The sequence below is a fragment of the Anabrus simplex genome, chromosome 7 (genome assembly GCF_040414725.1).
Source record: "Anabrus simplex isolate iqAnaSimp1 chromosome 7, ASM4041472v1, whole genome shotgun sequence".
NCBI lineage: Eukaryota > Metazoa > Arthropoda > Insecta > Orthoptera > Tettigoniidae > Anabrus > Anabrus simplex.
In genome coordinates this window covers 259,484,947-259,501,635 of record NC_090271.1, presented here as the reverse complement: position 1 = coordinate 259,501,635, position 16,689 = coordinate 259,484,947, and the positions used below count along the sequence as shown (strand labels likewise).

The 16,689-nt window shown below is 41.6% G+C and overlaps 1 protein-coding gene across 1 annotated transcript in view; it reads right to left on the bottom strand.

Annotated features, from left to right (window-relative positions):
- Positions 1 to 15,155, bottom strand: part of LOC136877098 (homeobox protein Nkx-3.2) — a 73,902-nt gene extending 58,747 nt beyond the window's left edge. The window contains exon 1 of the mRNA XM_067150914.2: positions 14,790 to 15,155. Coding sequence (XP_067007015.1) covers positions 14,790 to 14,937 — 148 coding nt within the window. The 5' untranslated portion in view covers positions 14,938 to 15,155. The remainder of the gene's footprint in view (positions 1 to 14,789) is intronic.
- Positions 15,156 to 16,689: the final 1,534 nt, after the last annotated feature.

Below are 16,689 nucleotides of genomic sequence, written 5' to 3'. Positions count from 1 at the left end.
AGACAAGAAAAAGGAGGAAAAGGGGAAGCCCCAGCTCTCCCCTAACAAGTTGAAGAACAAGCCTGATCGGGGGTCACAGGATCCACGAAGACGACCAGCAAACCATCTGCCGGCATTCTTCAAAGAACAAGAAAACGGTGGGCAAGAGTGAGAGGCCTCGGTGGCCTCCTCTTACATCCCTTTCTGGGGAACTCAATTCTCCCAGAAAGAAGGTCCACCGTTCTAAGTCAGAGAGTTCACCATCTAAGGAGGGCCCCGTCTCCACGTCACCCTCTGGTGAGAAGACAATGGAGAATGAAGCAGATGACGACAAAATTGAATCCGACAACGATGGCGGAAAATGGACGGTAGTAGCTGGAAATAACAGCAAGGAACTGTCCTAATTTCGTAGCACTATATATCCTCACAATTGCACTATAGCAGTGAAACTGGAACAGTTACAGTCGTCGACCAGCTGAGTTAAGTTAAATGATATCCGTCAATGTGGTCTCCATAGTATGCCTACAGGAATCTCGCTTGAGACCTAGACACGACACCACTATGCGAGGATGCCGTCTTTATTCTTAAAACAGTGCAGCTGTGGATGGTGCGGCGACTGGGGGCGTTTGTACCCTAGACCATTTCGTCATCTTTAGTAACGAAGCGCCGCTCCGTACTCAGCTAGACGCAGTTGCAGTTCACGCTTCGTTGCCAGTAATAACAACGGTGTGCAACGTGTACTTTCCACCGAACTAAGATCTTCACATGCCTGAAATCCAAGATTGAATCGCTTAGTTACCTTCTCCCTTTCTCTTGCTGGGAGGCATGAACGCCCGTAACATCCTTTGCCGTTCTCAACTCTGCTGCGCTAGTGGAAGGATTCTCAAGCGGTTAATCAACCACTTGGATTTTTGCGTGCTTAACACAGGAGAACAGACACATTTCAGCAGCGCACATGGCATATTCTCATACCTGGATGTCACCTTGTGCATCCGTGCACTATTTCCCCTGTTACGGTCTTAAGTACACAATGACATCTAGGATAGTAACCACTTCCCGTCACTTCTCGCGCTCCTGAATCAAAGACAGTTCGAAATACCCAAGCGCTTTTTACTTCGGTGGGAAACAGCCAGAATTTTAAAAACGCGCTGTGATGGCCGATGATATGCTGGAGTCTGCTGAGGACAATATTTATTACATTAGAACTGGAATACTGGCTGCTGCAGAGGAAAGCATTTTTTCCTCGTCTGGAATCCCTCGCCGGAAACAGGTTCCATTGTGAACCGACAAAAGTGTAACAGCCATACGTGATCGCCGAGGCGATTTTAAGCATTATCGTCGGAATCCAACGATGGCCAATCATATCGCATTTAAGCGTCTGCGAGCTAAGGCCCATTTTTTCATTCGAGAAAGTAAAAAAGCTACATGGAAAAAGTATGTGTCTTCCATTACAGCACTTACTCAGTCATCAAAAGTGTGGATAAAACTCCGCCGAATTTTCGGAGTGCAGAACTTGCCCTCAGCCCTCTGAATTTCCTTTAATGGAGATGTAGTTATGATTCCTTCAGTCATTGCTGATCACATCGCGTTACATTTTGCAGATACGTCCAGCTCTGGATCCCTACCTATTCAGCGCGAATCAGAGACAGAGTATCTTTTCTCCCCATTCTAGTGCTTCGCATACCTATATTAAGCCTTTCACTATCGCTGTGCAGGGATACGCCCCCTGAAATGGACAAAATTCAAAATCAAATGCTTAAACAGTTGAGTGATCGATGGTTCAAGGATACCTTCGCCCTATTCAACAGAATATGGAGTGAAGGAGTGTTTCTTCTCAATGGCACGAGGGATTTGTAATATGTTACCAAGGCAGACAGAGATTTAAAATTTCTGGATATTTATAGGACAATATGTTTTACAAATGACCGTTGTAGGCTATTTCGAGTCCGAGTAGGGAATGCATTTTCTCAATAATACGTTCAAGAAAATGGAGTACCACAGGGATCTGTACTGAGTGTCACGCTGTTCGCAGTCACCATCAACGGCATAGTACGCTCTGGGGGGCCCTCCGTCGTTCTATTGATATATGGAGACGATTTAGCTCTACGTTTAAAGTTCCAAAAGGATGGAGTTTGCTGACAGACTGCTACAGCAAAGTTTTAACCGATTCGACAAATGGGCTCTTCAATATTTTTTCGAATTTCATCTGCGAAAACCACAGTTCTACACTTCTTCCGACGTCGGCTTTTTCATCCTGAACCAGAGCTCCGCTTACGAAGCAGTGTTTTATCAGTGATAGACACCAGCAGTTAGGGGGTTTCTACTTAGTAAGAGACTAACGTGGCAGCTCCGCATCCGTCCGCTGAAATTTGCCTGCATGGAGAGGCTGAACATGCTTTAGTTTATCAGCAGCACGTCGTGGGGGCTGACCGCACGGTGCTGCTACGATTCTACACGGTAACTCTCCCCTCCCGAATGGAATATGGTGGTGGGGCTTATGGTTCAGCATCAATATCTACGCTTAACATTTTAGACCGTGTTCACCTTAGTGAAGTTAGGCAGGCGAGGGAGCTTTCCGTACTAACACCATACCCTGCCTACTCGCTGAAGCAGGAGTTCCATCTTTACGAATAAGAAGGCAGCCGTTACGCCTCATGTACGCTACCGAAATTCGTGAAATGTTACTACATCCAAGCTATCAATACATCTTTAGTACCCAATACAACCACAGGTACCAAGACCTGCCGAATGCCACACGGCCGGTTGGGTTTCGATTTGATAGCTTGTGTTGTGAGTTAGATGTGTCCAGCTGTGGTTGTCTTGAGCGGACTTCCAGCGAGGTACCTCCGTCATTAGTTCCACGACCGAATATACGGCTAGATTTACTCCTTAGTTCCAAGGTGAACGCGGATGCCTCTGTTCATCGGATGTATTTCAAGGACTTCGTTCACCAGTATCCGTCCGCGAGATATATCTTCACGTATGGTTCTATGAACGGAGAAAGTGTGGGTTGCTTTTTCGTCACATATAATGTACGAATGAAGATCTCGCTCTGGAGTGTCTGTAGCATGTATAATCTGGAGCTTTTCGCCACGTTAGGAGCTCTGCAGTTTGGAATGGGTAACGAGAGAAACAACTTTTCATGTGTAGCGACTCGCTCAATTCTCTGCAGTCTATTGACACCTGTTTCCCAGAACGCCAGTGGTGCAGCAGATTCACGACATTCTAGCCAGGATATGTGATTATAGCTCCAAAATCATTTCTTCGCGTCTTCAAAGCTACTTTGGGATTGCGCGAAATGAACTTGCGGATTAAGCTGCAAAGGAAGAGGCACTTTTACCCACTAGACCTATGGATGTACCCGTTAGGATTTTTTGTTCGCAGCTACATCGAACCATCTTGACATCCTGGGAATCGAAGTGACTAGCTATCCGAAATCCGAACAAGCTGAGAACGGTCCTCTTTTCGGCCCTCACGGAGAGACATGGTGGTGGTGGTGGTGGTGGTAGTTATTGTTTTAAGTGGAAGTACAACTAATCAACCAACCTCTATGTAACACTAATCAGAGAGAAAAAATTGAACGGATCCGACACTTCGAAAAATGAAGATATCGGCCAGAGAAAGACAAGGGCCACGAAGGGAGTGAAAACGAAAGACTCCCTAGGCGTCGAGTGCTCTAATACCGTCGGGGTCGGAAAAGAACAAGAGATTACCAAGGCAGGATAAATGAAAGTGAGGAGCCTGGCACAAGTAAGTGGAAGCAATGGCAGAACTCAACTAAGGGCCCCGTGGTTGCCAAACGGCGCAGCAAATTTCAGAGCCTCTGAAACCAGTTTTAGTCCCCCTTTTACGACAGGCAGGAGATACCCTGTGTGTTACTCTACCGCCCCCTCCCATAAGACCGCGGTACCGCTTTAGGCCAGAGAGATCGGCACAAACTGTGAGGATGTGGGCCACGTAAATTTGGCACCACAAGAACACAGGGGTAGTCACCCTTTAGGCGGTAAGAGTCCGTGTATCTACAATGACCTATCCGCAGCCTACACAAAACTACGGCCTCTTTTCGTGAGGTCCCCGTTTTTGATCCGTTAGTGACCTTAACGGCTTTTTATGCAATTTTTATTTTATTTTATAATTTCGAAATTTCTTCCTTGAGTGAATAATGTTGTTTTATTTTAATTGTTTTATTTCCAATTATTTTTTTTTCGGAAAGGATTACCTAGTTGTGCCTCCTTGGACAGACAAAGAATATTACTTTACAATCTCCTCATAGGCCTAAATATTCGACGCTGAAATGGTGATGGTGATTGTTGTTTTAAGAAGGAAAACTACGGGTTATCTGATCTATCTTAAGAATTTGAATCTCAGAAAAGTTCATGTTCAATAATAACAATAATAATAATCGTATGGCCTCGGCTACGCCATCTGGCTGTCTACTTGTCAATTTCGACGTTCCGTCTTTCTCTAGGCCCACTAAATGACAGACCGAATAAACCGAAAATCTCTTCGGCGCCAATGGCTAAGGTTTAATTAATTTCGTCGGGTAAAAACCAAAAGTGTCACCAGAAATCTTTTACATGCCAACATCGTACGACATGGAACGTCGAATGAACTTTCTTCCGCCCTTCAAATATCCCACCATCTTTGCTGGGTTTGAACCCGCTATCTTGGGATCTGTACGCCGACACTCTACCACTGATCCGCAGAGGCAGCTATGTTCAATGAATAATATCAACTGAAATTAATAGACCTAGGCCTATGGGCATACAGAGATGTGTGTACAGGTATTTACAAACTAGAAATAGAAATCAACACTTCAAGAAACAAAAATGATCTCTAAACGATTCCGACAAAATATAAGTTATAACTTATATATATATATATATATATAGGCCTATTGTATGTACTGCAGCCGAATTGCCTTTTCCAAGGGTACAGTGGCCTACCTGCGGCCTAATACTTCTCACGTCGTCATCATTATACGAGGTGGGAGGTAATGGGGGTTACTATTGTTCTGAGAGAAAGTACAAGACAAACATTTCCACTTCAATTAGAAGACAGAAAAAATGAAGCTCAGCAATTCGAGAATGAGGACAGTGGTGGTGGTAGCGGTTATTGTTTTAAGAGGAAGTACAACTAGGCAACCATCCTCTATATAACACTAATCAGAGGAGGAAAAATGGAAGGGACCCGACACTTCGACAAATAAAGATATCCCCCAAAGGAAGACAAGGGCCATGAAGGGCGTGAAAATGAAAGACTCCCTAGGCCTTGATGCCAAATATCGTCAGGGTTGGAAAAGAACATGAGTTAACCAAGGGAGGTTGGAGAGTGCAGATGAAAGAGAGATCCTGGCACGAGTAAGTGGAAGTAGTGCCAGGAGTGGTTTTGGTGATTATTGTTTTAAGAGGAAGTAGCCTACAACTAGGCAATCATTCTCTATTAACACTAATCAGAAGGAAAAGTGAGAAAGGTGTCTGACACTTCGAAAAGTGATGGTGGTGATTGTTTTAAGAAGAAGGACAAATTGTCAACAATCTTCTCTTTACACTAATCAGAGAAAAAAAGTAGAAGAGATACGGTTCTTCAAAGAACGAAGGATTCAGAGAAAGGGAAGTGCCACGAAGGACGTATAAATGAAAATTGGTGGTGGTGGTGGTGGTGGTGGTGATTATTGTTTTAAGAGGAAGTAAAACTCGGCAACCATCCTCTATATAACACTAATCAGAGAGAAAAAATGGAAAGGGCCCGACACTTCGAAAAATGAAGGTATCGGCTAAAGGAAGGCAAGGGCCACGTAGGGCGTGAAAAGGAAAGACTCCCTAGGCCTCCGTATGTAATACCGTTGGGGTCAGAAAAAAATAAGAGTTGACCAAGGAAGGTCGGATAGGATAGATGAAGGTGTCTGGCACAAGTAAGTGGAAGCAATGCCAGAACTCAGCGAAGGACCCGGCGGTCACCAACCCAAGCTCCAAGGTTAGAGCCCCTGAGGTCCCTTTTAGTCACCGATTACGACAGGCAGGGGATACCGTGGGTGTTATTCTACCACCCCCACCCACAGGCGGATATAAATGAAAGACTCCCTAGCTCTTGGAAACCTAATAGCGATCTAGTAGGAGGAGAACAGGGGTTGATCAATGGGGATTGGGCAGGGAAGATGAAGGTGCAAGTAAGTGGAAGCAGTGTCAGACTCAATTATGGGACCCATGTTCACCAACACACTCTTCCACTTCACCACACTACCGTGGATGCATTCTTCCACCCCACCCCACCCACAGGGAAGGAAAAGAATTGTCCAAGAAGGGCCTAAAAGAAAAAGGGGGATATAGGATCTAAAGGCTAGTAAGTTACACACCAAGCGACAAAGTTGCGGAACACGTGTATCGCGTCAAGTTCCAGGGATATCCTGCGACATTTTTTCCGTGTTTGGGACTGTCGCGATACAAAAGTTGCATGTCGCAGGTCTCCCATTCGAAATGGGATACATGATACAAATGTTGCGCAACATGATGTAGTCTGGACGTGTCGCGAGACAAAGTCCCGGGACACGCGATACCAGTGTGCAGATAGCTGTCACGTGTTGGTGTTGTGTTTCGTGTTCTGTTGTCTAAAAATCATTGAGGATTTGCACACCCTTCCTTGTCTTTTGGATGTTATGTCTACTGGGTATAAAAACAGAGACAAAAGGAGGGAAGCAATGGAGTCTCCGGCTAACAAGTTCACTATGTCCATTCACGAGATGGAGAAAAAGATTCACAACATTAAAAGCACATAAAGCAATTTCTTGCGCCATTTCGCGCCGATTCGTGTGGTGCTCTACAGATGTGGACGCGGGACATTGTATCACAACAGTCTAGGGACAGTGTCTCGCAACTGTCCCCATACAATGTCCCGCGACTTTGTCGCTAGGTGTGTACTAGCCTTTAGAGAAATAACTGGAGACAACTCATTACTTAACTTGGGCTCTCGCACATCTCAAAATCTGTGAAACATTATATGAAGGTTACATAATATTGTTTGTTCTTTCACTTACTACATTTTTTTTTGCATCAAAACTCAGAACATCCCTCCTTGTTCCCAAGCATTTCCAATCTTTTCTATAAAAGAACAGGAATATCTTTCCTTATTACGATACGATAAGTTTAAGGTGAAGAATTCACCACAAATTACTCCAATTCGTGAACTCAAAGTTTTGACTTTATTCAAAGTCATCCTCAGCCTACAAATACAACAGAAAGATAGTACATAAGTTTTATGTTCAGACTCCATATATTGTAGTTTCTGGGAGGTAAGTGTAAAACAAATCACTAATTGTAGGCCCTATGTTGAATTTCAGGGCATATTATTATGGAAACAGCGGTTAGAGAGCCCACATATATATCTTCATTGTAATACATTATTTTGTAAAATTGTCACCGTACGTTACACATGTGAATTCTACAAGTAAAAGTTCAGCTAAAATTATATGTAATAATGCGCTAAATGGGGAGTGTTGATGTAAACCGTAGGCGTATTATATCCACCCTCGAAAAAAGTGAATTTGATGCGATTACGTGTAGTTTTTTTGTCGTGATCTCTTTGAGGCTGCGTAAATAAAATGTTGTCCAAATGTGCGGTTTCCTGGTTTAAATGAGGTTTGAAAAGTGATTGTTGATTCAAATCGTTTTTGTAGACCAAAATGACCGAAGCAAGCTGTTTTTTACTGTGTTTAAGGACATATCGTTGTTGTTCGGGCAAAAGGTTAGGCTATATCTCACAATGCTCTTCCTATCCAATATTGTCCTTAAGACTGGTCACGCCTTTTAGCCACATATGGATATACAGTCCATCAGAACAATTTTCGTTGTGTTCATTTTCGTATGCTAATGTGTAAAGGAAAATGAACCTTAAGTACATTATACTGTAGGAGTGCGTAAATAAGTCATGCAAACATACATTCCTAGAGTGCGGTACGGTAAGATTAAACGAAGGGTAAATGGAGAAAACGAATATTGTTCTAATGGACTAAATATCCATATTTGCCTGGGAGGCGTGATCAGTCTTAAGGAAAATAATGGAAGGGAAGAACATTGGGAAATACCGCCTTTTGCCCGAATAGCAACGATATTTTATTTCACTGGATACATTGGAAATTCCTTCCATTGTAATTTTGCACAGATTTTAATCTATATACATAAAATAAGAGGTTTGTCTGTACATTGCTCAGAATTTGAAAAGAATGGTATTTCTGTATCGGTCATGTCCACAGTAACAAGGAAATACACTTTTTACTTTTCCGTAATGTCTGTCTGTCTGTCTGTCTGTCTGTCTGTCTGTCTGTCTGTCTGTCTGTCTGTCTGTCTGTCTGTCTGTCTGTCTGTCTGTCTGTCTGTCTGTCTGTCTGTCTGTCTGTCTGTCTGTCTGTCTGTCTGTCTGTCTGTCTGTCTGTCTGTACACGCATCACTAGAAAACCGCTAAAGAGAATTTAATGAAAATCAGTATGCAAAGTCGGGGAATAAGTCGCTACAATCTAAGCCACAAATAATTTTAATCATGCTGAAAGAAATAGTAGTTTGAGGGAAGGCCTAAACTTTAATTTTCAAATATTTTTGTTATTAGTGGTCCTATATTAATTAAAAAAGGTATGCAAAGTCGGGGAATAAGTCGCTACAATCTAGGCTGTAAACAATTTTATTCACGCTGAGTAAAATGGTAGTTTAGGGGAAGGTCTAAAATGCAATTCTCAAATATTTATATTATTAGTGGTCATATCGATAAATACAACATAATCAAAGTTGAGTATAATTAAATTTTCGACCATTTATGTCTTATACACTTTTACCGTACCGGCTATGATAACACAGATATTCATGAATTTGTATTTTTGTTGCTAAGTCCATATCGACGCCGAGCCACGAGAAAATGGGTTAAGAGAATTTAATGAAAATCAGTATATAGAGTTGGGGAATAAGACAATACAGTCTAAGCTATACACAATTTTATTCACCCTGGATGAAATTGTAGTTTAGGGGAAGGCGCCTAAAATTAAATTTTTAAATACCTATAATTTTGGTCCTGTCGAAAAGTAGGCCTACTACATAACAAAAGTTAGAGAAAATACAATTTCCGATCATTTATGTTTTATTCAGGTTTACCGTACCATGATGAGTGGTATTTCAGAGTCGGAAGAAAACTAATGTGAAGGCCTACAATATTGAAAGCGCTTAACATTGATCAACAATAACATTACATTGGTCAATGTTTGTTGTGATGTTATTTGTCTCCTATGCTACCTCTCAACTCCGATAGATGGGATTACTCTGCGTACCGAGTATAATAGCCTGACTGAATGGAAATGAAAACCTACAACCTGTTTTCCAGTCATTGACCGGGTCAGGGATGTAACGAATGAATCATATATAGGCTATTAGTACGATGGGGTCTCCACTCCCAAAGTGATTCATTAATGACTGATAGATGCTATGAAATGAGAATGGAGAGTGTTGCTGGAATGAAAGATGACAGTGAAAACCGGAGTACCCGGAGAAAAACCTGCCCCGCCTCCGCTTTGTCTAGCACAAATCTCACATGGAGTGACCGGGATTTGAACCACGGTATCCAGCGGTGAGAGGCCGACGCGCTGCCGTCTGAGCCACGGAGGCTTACCCTGACTGAATATTGACGGGAAATAGCCGGGGAGTTAGAAAACTTTCTTCTTTAGGAGGCCATTCTTCTGGTTCATAAATTTTCTGATACAGCTGGTACGTAACACACTTATTCTTCATAGCATTCCCGTTATTCGATCCCTACTCTGACGCGCTGTTTGAATGAGCAGTGTGCAGAATTAAGGCAGAGGCTGACTTAGTAGTAGTAGTAGTATGGCTTGGTTTAGAAACAATTTAGACCTATTACAAATTATAGCACCACAATTCACTAAATGTCTCAAATTCAACCCTAAAAAGAGCCGTTTCTTAAGAAAAGCTTCTTGCTCTTCACTTTTATTAAATTCTACACTCATTTTATTCCAAATTATCAGTGAAGATGGGGGTTTCTCCTTTGGCTTGGAGGAAAAATTGCCTCCAAGTCACATAGATTTTTTCCGCCGCCAGTGTAGTGAATTGATATTTTCCGACTCATCGGGTACTCCTAGGAAACAGATTAGTAAAAGGGCATAGTTTTTGCTCTAGGAGTCTCCATCATTCGACCCTCTTCCCGCTGTTAAAAGACGAAGAGTGTTCACGAATCACAGCTGTCTGCGGCTTGGTCATTCCAGCTCTGGAACTTTGGTATGTTAGATCGGCAGTGCAGTCCTGTTCGTTAAAAGTGAGAAAATGTGTGGTGTTTCATTTGATCAAGTATTTCATATGAAAGTATTGCTTTTAATCGCACCATTCCTACTGACGTCATTCAAATGTATGTTCATTTCAGTTGGAAAAACCACTAAGGTAGTCTTTCTGAGGATGTAAAAAGGCAGGTGGAGAGTGAGTGTCTACCATTGTAATGAAAACTCCCCAACCTGATTGTGACTGATGGTATGCGAGCGGGTCTACCATTACAGTGAAAATTCCTTAACTCAGTCTTCATATGAGAAAAGATGTTTGTTGACTTCCCCGTCGGGTTTCTACGGGAACGTTAAGAGCTATGCAATTTAATACAATCTTGCTCACAACGTCTACTTTAGAATTCCGTATACAATGTAGAATTCCGTAGCGAAGCACGGGTACATCAGCTAGTTTATAATATAGGCCTACAGTATTACTTCCTTCAGTTACAATAAAGTTCCGTAATTTAAGTAATCCAATGAAATGGTAAGATATCCCGCTACACTACTGTGCAGATCAAATCACATTAATGTTTATCCGATATTTGCAAAACCAATTTGAAATTATCTCATTTTCCGTGGTTCATGGGCAATTTCATTACGAAAAACAACTACTATTTTACTGCTTCGTGGTTTCTTGTCTGGTTTCGCTATAATCTACTCAGATTTTTAGTACTCTTATAAAATTTTGTTCAAATACATAATACGTTCTGCAAGGATACTAAGTTACTCAGAACGACGGTACTGCGTGAGATCATGATGTTCAATAAGGTACGGATAGTAAATTTGATCCTATATAGGTCAGCGTCACGAGTGAAACCAAGAAAGTGTCAGCTTCTAAATCGTCTTTAATTGAAAGGTACAGGTGTTTCTCCACTTCACATAGGTTGGTAAAATTATACTGCAACAAAGAGGTGAGTGATATCTGTTTTATATTTCCTTCTAAAGTGTTATTATAAAGTTAGCAAAATAAAAATGTTGTTCTAATTGATAAATGCTTTTAAAATGAGTAAAATTGAAGATGCCGGAAATCTATTTTTGAAACTTTCTTTTTCAAATTTAAGAGCCTAAATTAGGCACCTTAATTAAAAAATAGCACGTAAAAACCCGCGATCTAGTTATTTTTTTATATTCAGGCCTACTCAGTTTTATTATCACTTCCGAACTCGTATCAGGAACGGATGTAGGCCTAAGTGGTAGACACATGCCGTATATAGGCCTACACTTTTATTGTCATTACTTATTTAATGTTCACCTCTGTAGTGTGATGGTTTGCACTGTCAGCTGCCGTCCTCGGAGACTCGGGTTCGATTCCTTGCACAGACAAAAATTTAAGAATTCCAGGAGTCTGGTGTAGGCCTATTGGTTAAACTGGTATATGCAGTTCAGCTCCATTGGGAGGGTGTATCTGAAAAGAGCTGTACCACCTCGGGATGAGGACGCGAGTTTACTTTAACTTATTTTATTTTGTAGGGGCCTAATTATTTTTTTCGCTGAATGTTCAAAATAAATACAGCTCGAGTTCCATATTCTCCCTAGACAAATTCTGTTGCTCTCGCTATGCTACTGTGGATAATTTTATCACTTGTTGTCAGAAGAAGCGATGTGCTGTGATCATCAGCTTCTTTATACCCTACTCAGAGAAGAAGAGGAAGATTTTTGTAAGCTTTGAAGAGTGGTGGTAGTGATTATTGTTTTAAGAGGAAGTACAACTGGACAACCGCCCTCTGTTAACTCTAATCAGAGAGAATAATTAAAGGGATCCGACACTTCGAAAAATGAAGGTATCGGCAAACGAAAGGGAATGACCGCGAAAGGTGGGACAATTAAACACTCTCCAGGTATCACAAACACAATACTATTGGGGTCGTAAAAGAACAGGAGTTGACCAAGAGAGGTTGGATGGGAGAAATGACGGAAAGGAGCCTGACATAAATAAGAGAAGCAAGGCCAGACTCGGCTATGGGACGAATGGTCGCCAACCCACGCCTCAAAGGTGAAAGCACCTAGGTTATCCTTTTAGTCGTCTTTTACGGCAGGCAGGGGTGGTAGTGGATGTACCTGAATTGCCCTTCCATCTGAATTTTGCCATCTTCAAGAATGATAGACTGTAGGCCTAATTAAAAAACCTTGTAACCCAAAATGCTCTTTTTATCCATTACTTCTCTTAACACTCCTCGCGCCTCGCAGCCACATATGAATATGTAGTCCATCAGAACAATTTTCGATGGGTCCATTTTCCTATGCCGATCTGTAAAGGAAAATGAACCTTGCCGTGCCGCACTATTGGAATGTATGTTTCCATGACGCATTTACCCACTCCTACAGTGTAACGTATTTAAGGTTCATTTTTCTTTTCACTATCGCATAGGAAAATGAACGCAACGAAAATTGTTCTGATGGACTACATATCCATACGTGGCTGCTAGGCGTGACCAGTCTTAAGGAAAATAATGGATAGGAAGATCATTGGGAGATACGAGGTTTTTCTTATCAGGCCATCGAACGTGTGTTCAGTCCTCATCCCGAAGGCTGGTTGGATCCTCAACAGATCCACCATTAGCTGAAGAGGCTAAGTTGCTATTAAATATCAGGCTGCCAAGCCCACTGAAATGCACGCTACAACCGATCCATTCACACCATTCATAGCAGAGACTGGCTGCATAAGGAATGGCATTAGGCTACTAGCATCGCTAATATCTCAGTCACTTTCATATTGTCAAAGCCAAGGATAAGACTGAGACAGATCAATGAAAGTAACAAAATTGTTCGAGCCCATACCAGAAGACATAGGGGACTGTAAACACTATGTCTCGCCAGCAAAGACATAGGCCTATACTAATTGTTAGCTAAGTCATTTTTAATATAGATCCTGCTAATTTTAATTCTAACTTTAGACTATTCATATCACATGTATGGATATTTCTCACAGGAGGAATTTTATGAAGACTTGGTGAACCGTGGGGCCATGTGTCGCTCCAGAAGTGAAAGAAAATTAAAAACACCTGGCGAGTTGGCCGTGCGGTTAGGGTCGCGCAGCTGTAAGCTCGCATCCAGAAGATAGTGGGTTCGAACCCCAATGTTGGCAGTCTTGAAGATGGTTTTTCGTGGTTTCCCATTTTCACACCAGGCAAATGCTGAGGCTGTACCTTAATTAAGGCCTCGGCCACTTCCTTCCCACTCCTAGGCCTTTCCTGTCCCATCGTCGCCATAAGATCTATCTGTGTCGGTGCGACGTAAAGTAAATAGTAAAAACAAAACACAAAAAATCTTGTTTCTTAAATTTTCTGACTTCCCGACGGGGAATCGAAACCACGTTGTTCTAGGTGATCCGAGCACGCCTTTACGCCTCGGCTAGACAGTTCATTTAATAATAATAATAATAATAATAATAATAATAATAATAATAATAATAATAATAATAATAATAATAATAATAATAATAATAATAAAATAATAATAATAATAATAATAATAATAATAATAATAATAATAATAATAATAATAATAATAATAATCTACACCATTGTAAACACACGTGTCTTTGAGTGCTAAAAATATAAAAATGAAGTTTTGTAAATGTTCACTTAACATGAATCTGGTTTACAATAACATTAAACAATAAAACATGTAGGAGAAATTGTAGAAGAAAAAGTTATTTAAAATACCGGTCATTAGCATTTGTATAAATACTATCAAAAAAGACCTCAACCCCCACCCACCCCACCCCATTCTACCCTCTACACATGACGAGATTCTGGGTACAATCTACCAATATCTGTTAGTGGACTAGCTCCTTCACAAACCTCTATTTGCAACTAACATTATAGCCACGTTTAATACCACACCTCTTAACCTAACTTTCTCCTCCATGCTATTATTATTATTATTATTATTATTATTATTATTATTATTATTATTTACCGGAATAGTAACGGTGTATTTATGGAAACAACTACAGTTCTCAATTCCCCTTTCATCTCCAAAAATGATATGTAAATTTAATATCCTTATTTTGAAGACTAAATTTATTCATGTGCCATTTGTGGATATTTGGCGTGTACTTGTCTTTCCCGAAATAGTAGTGGTGGTTGTGATTAATACTGCATCCCTTCTAAATTAGAAGGTAAAAGAGGTTCAGCCCTTCGAAGATGAAGGCATCAGCCAAAGAAAGACTCCGTAGGCCTTGTAAATCTAACGCCATTGATCTCGAAAGGGAAAAGAGAGTCTATTGTACCAAGTGATGCCGGACAGGAAAAATAAAAATGAGGATTCCAGAACAAGTGTAAGAAATAACAGACCATGCTAAGTGTCGCCTCTGAGAGACCATTGAGGAAGAGAGAACTGTCATCCCTTTTAGTGGAATGATTCCATTCCCCAACAACAGCAGATAGGCCTACACTTGCTGGAAAGAAAAACAGTTTCGCTTAGGAATATGTACATTTTATCGTACTACTGCTGTTAGAATGTACAGAAAAGCTAAACAGCTACGGTAACTGAAATGACTCACCGTGAATTTTAGAAGGCGCTTTGCGAGTCATGTCCAGTGCCTGGTCTTGATGGTGCTGGTTCCCACGGGTCATCAGGATATCGGCTATGGAGAAAGGGGTCACAGAAGTCAGGGAACTGCTATGAGGCGCTCGTACCATCTGCTCCATTTTAGTGAACTCAACACTGCATTACCGTGTGTCACATCGCTGTTAGTGAAAGTAAATGGAGGAATTCTTCTTTCAAAATAACACACAATTACTAACACGTGTTTTGTCTCATTTCGAATTATATCCTTAAAATATTTGCTTGTAGCAGTCACGATTTATTTCTGATTCACGTGAGCACTTCGCACCACTCAATACTGGCAGTTGCAGAAGAATCAAGGGACTGCTTTTAAAATTAGCACTATAATTATTACAATTCAGAGTATTGTAACATGAAATTTAATTGAAAACTCAAGTATTTATATTTTTAACTATTAGGAATGTCAACATAGTAAATTATGGGTTCACAAAAACTTCAGTCTTCCAAAATACGTCAGTAAACTTGGTTGTAATGGTGGTGAGTTCCTGTCAAACCACGTGTTGTTAATGTTCCAGTGTCACTGTTTTAATCAGTGTATTAATAAACACCTAATATTTGTTGTTGGCTGTGTTGGTTCACGAATGTCTTGTTGTTCCGCTTTGAAGTTGGTGGTTTCTGCGAGGATGTCTCCTGCACTGGCTTGTTACTATCTCGTCTTCTAGTCTGGCTAATATTTGAGTGCAAGGATGTGTATGAGAAGCAGGATGGAGGGTGTTTACTTTCTCTGTCCCACACACGGAGGATGTTTCCCCTTCCTCTTGCTCTTTCACAGCTGATGTGATTATAACCACGCCCACTTTCATTCTGGCACAAGGTGCACGGTTGATTTCCACCAACCAGAGCACCCTCCGCCCTCTGACGTCACACCCAACTGGGCAAGCACGCGACGAGGGGAAATGAGTCCTCTTGTATCGTCGTGTCGGCAAAAACTAGGTTCTTGTAAGTCGGCAAAAACACAAAAAGAAACAAGGAGTATCACTCTTGTGATACACACACAAACCAATGTAATCCGAGCGAACAATAGTCGTTGGCCTATTGTTAGAAAGTCATGAAAATATCATAAATTAATAACCCCATTTCGATTGCTTTTGACATTTTTTCACCTCTAGACGTCAGATTCCCGGCCAGGTCAGGGATTTTTACCTGGACCTGAGGGCTGGTTCGCGGTCCACTCAGCCTACGTGATTAGAATTGAGGAGCTATCTGACGGTGAGATGGCGGCCCTGGTCTAGAAAGCCAAGAAAACGGCCCAGAGGATTCGTCGTGCTGACCACACGACACCTCGTAATTTGCAGGCCTTCGGGCTGAGCAGCGGTCGCTTGGTAGGCCAAGGCCCTTCAAGGGCTGTAGTGCCATGGGGTTTGGTTTTGGTTTGGTTCTAGACGTCAGATCCTCGAAAGGGGATGGTGGTGATTACTCTTTAAATATCGTGGTGTGGAGACAACTAGGCAACCATCCTCGATATAACACTGATCAGAGAGAAAAAATGGAAGGGGTCCGACACTTCGAAAAACGAAGGTAGAGGCCAAAGAAAGACAAGAGGCACGAAAGGCGTTAAAATTAAAAATAATCCCTAGACCTTGAATATTCTAATACCATCGGGGTCGGAAGAAAACAAAAGTTGACCAAGGGAGGTAGGATAGGATAGGATAGGATAGGATAGGATAGGATAGGATAGGATAGGATAGGATAGGATAGGATAGGATAGGAGCCTGGCACAAGTAAGTGGAAGTAATGCCAGGACTCAGCTGAGGGCCCCGTGGTCACCAACCCATGCTCCTATGTTAAGAGCCTATAAGGCCACTTATAGTCACCTCTTACGACAGGCAGGGATT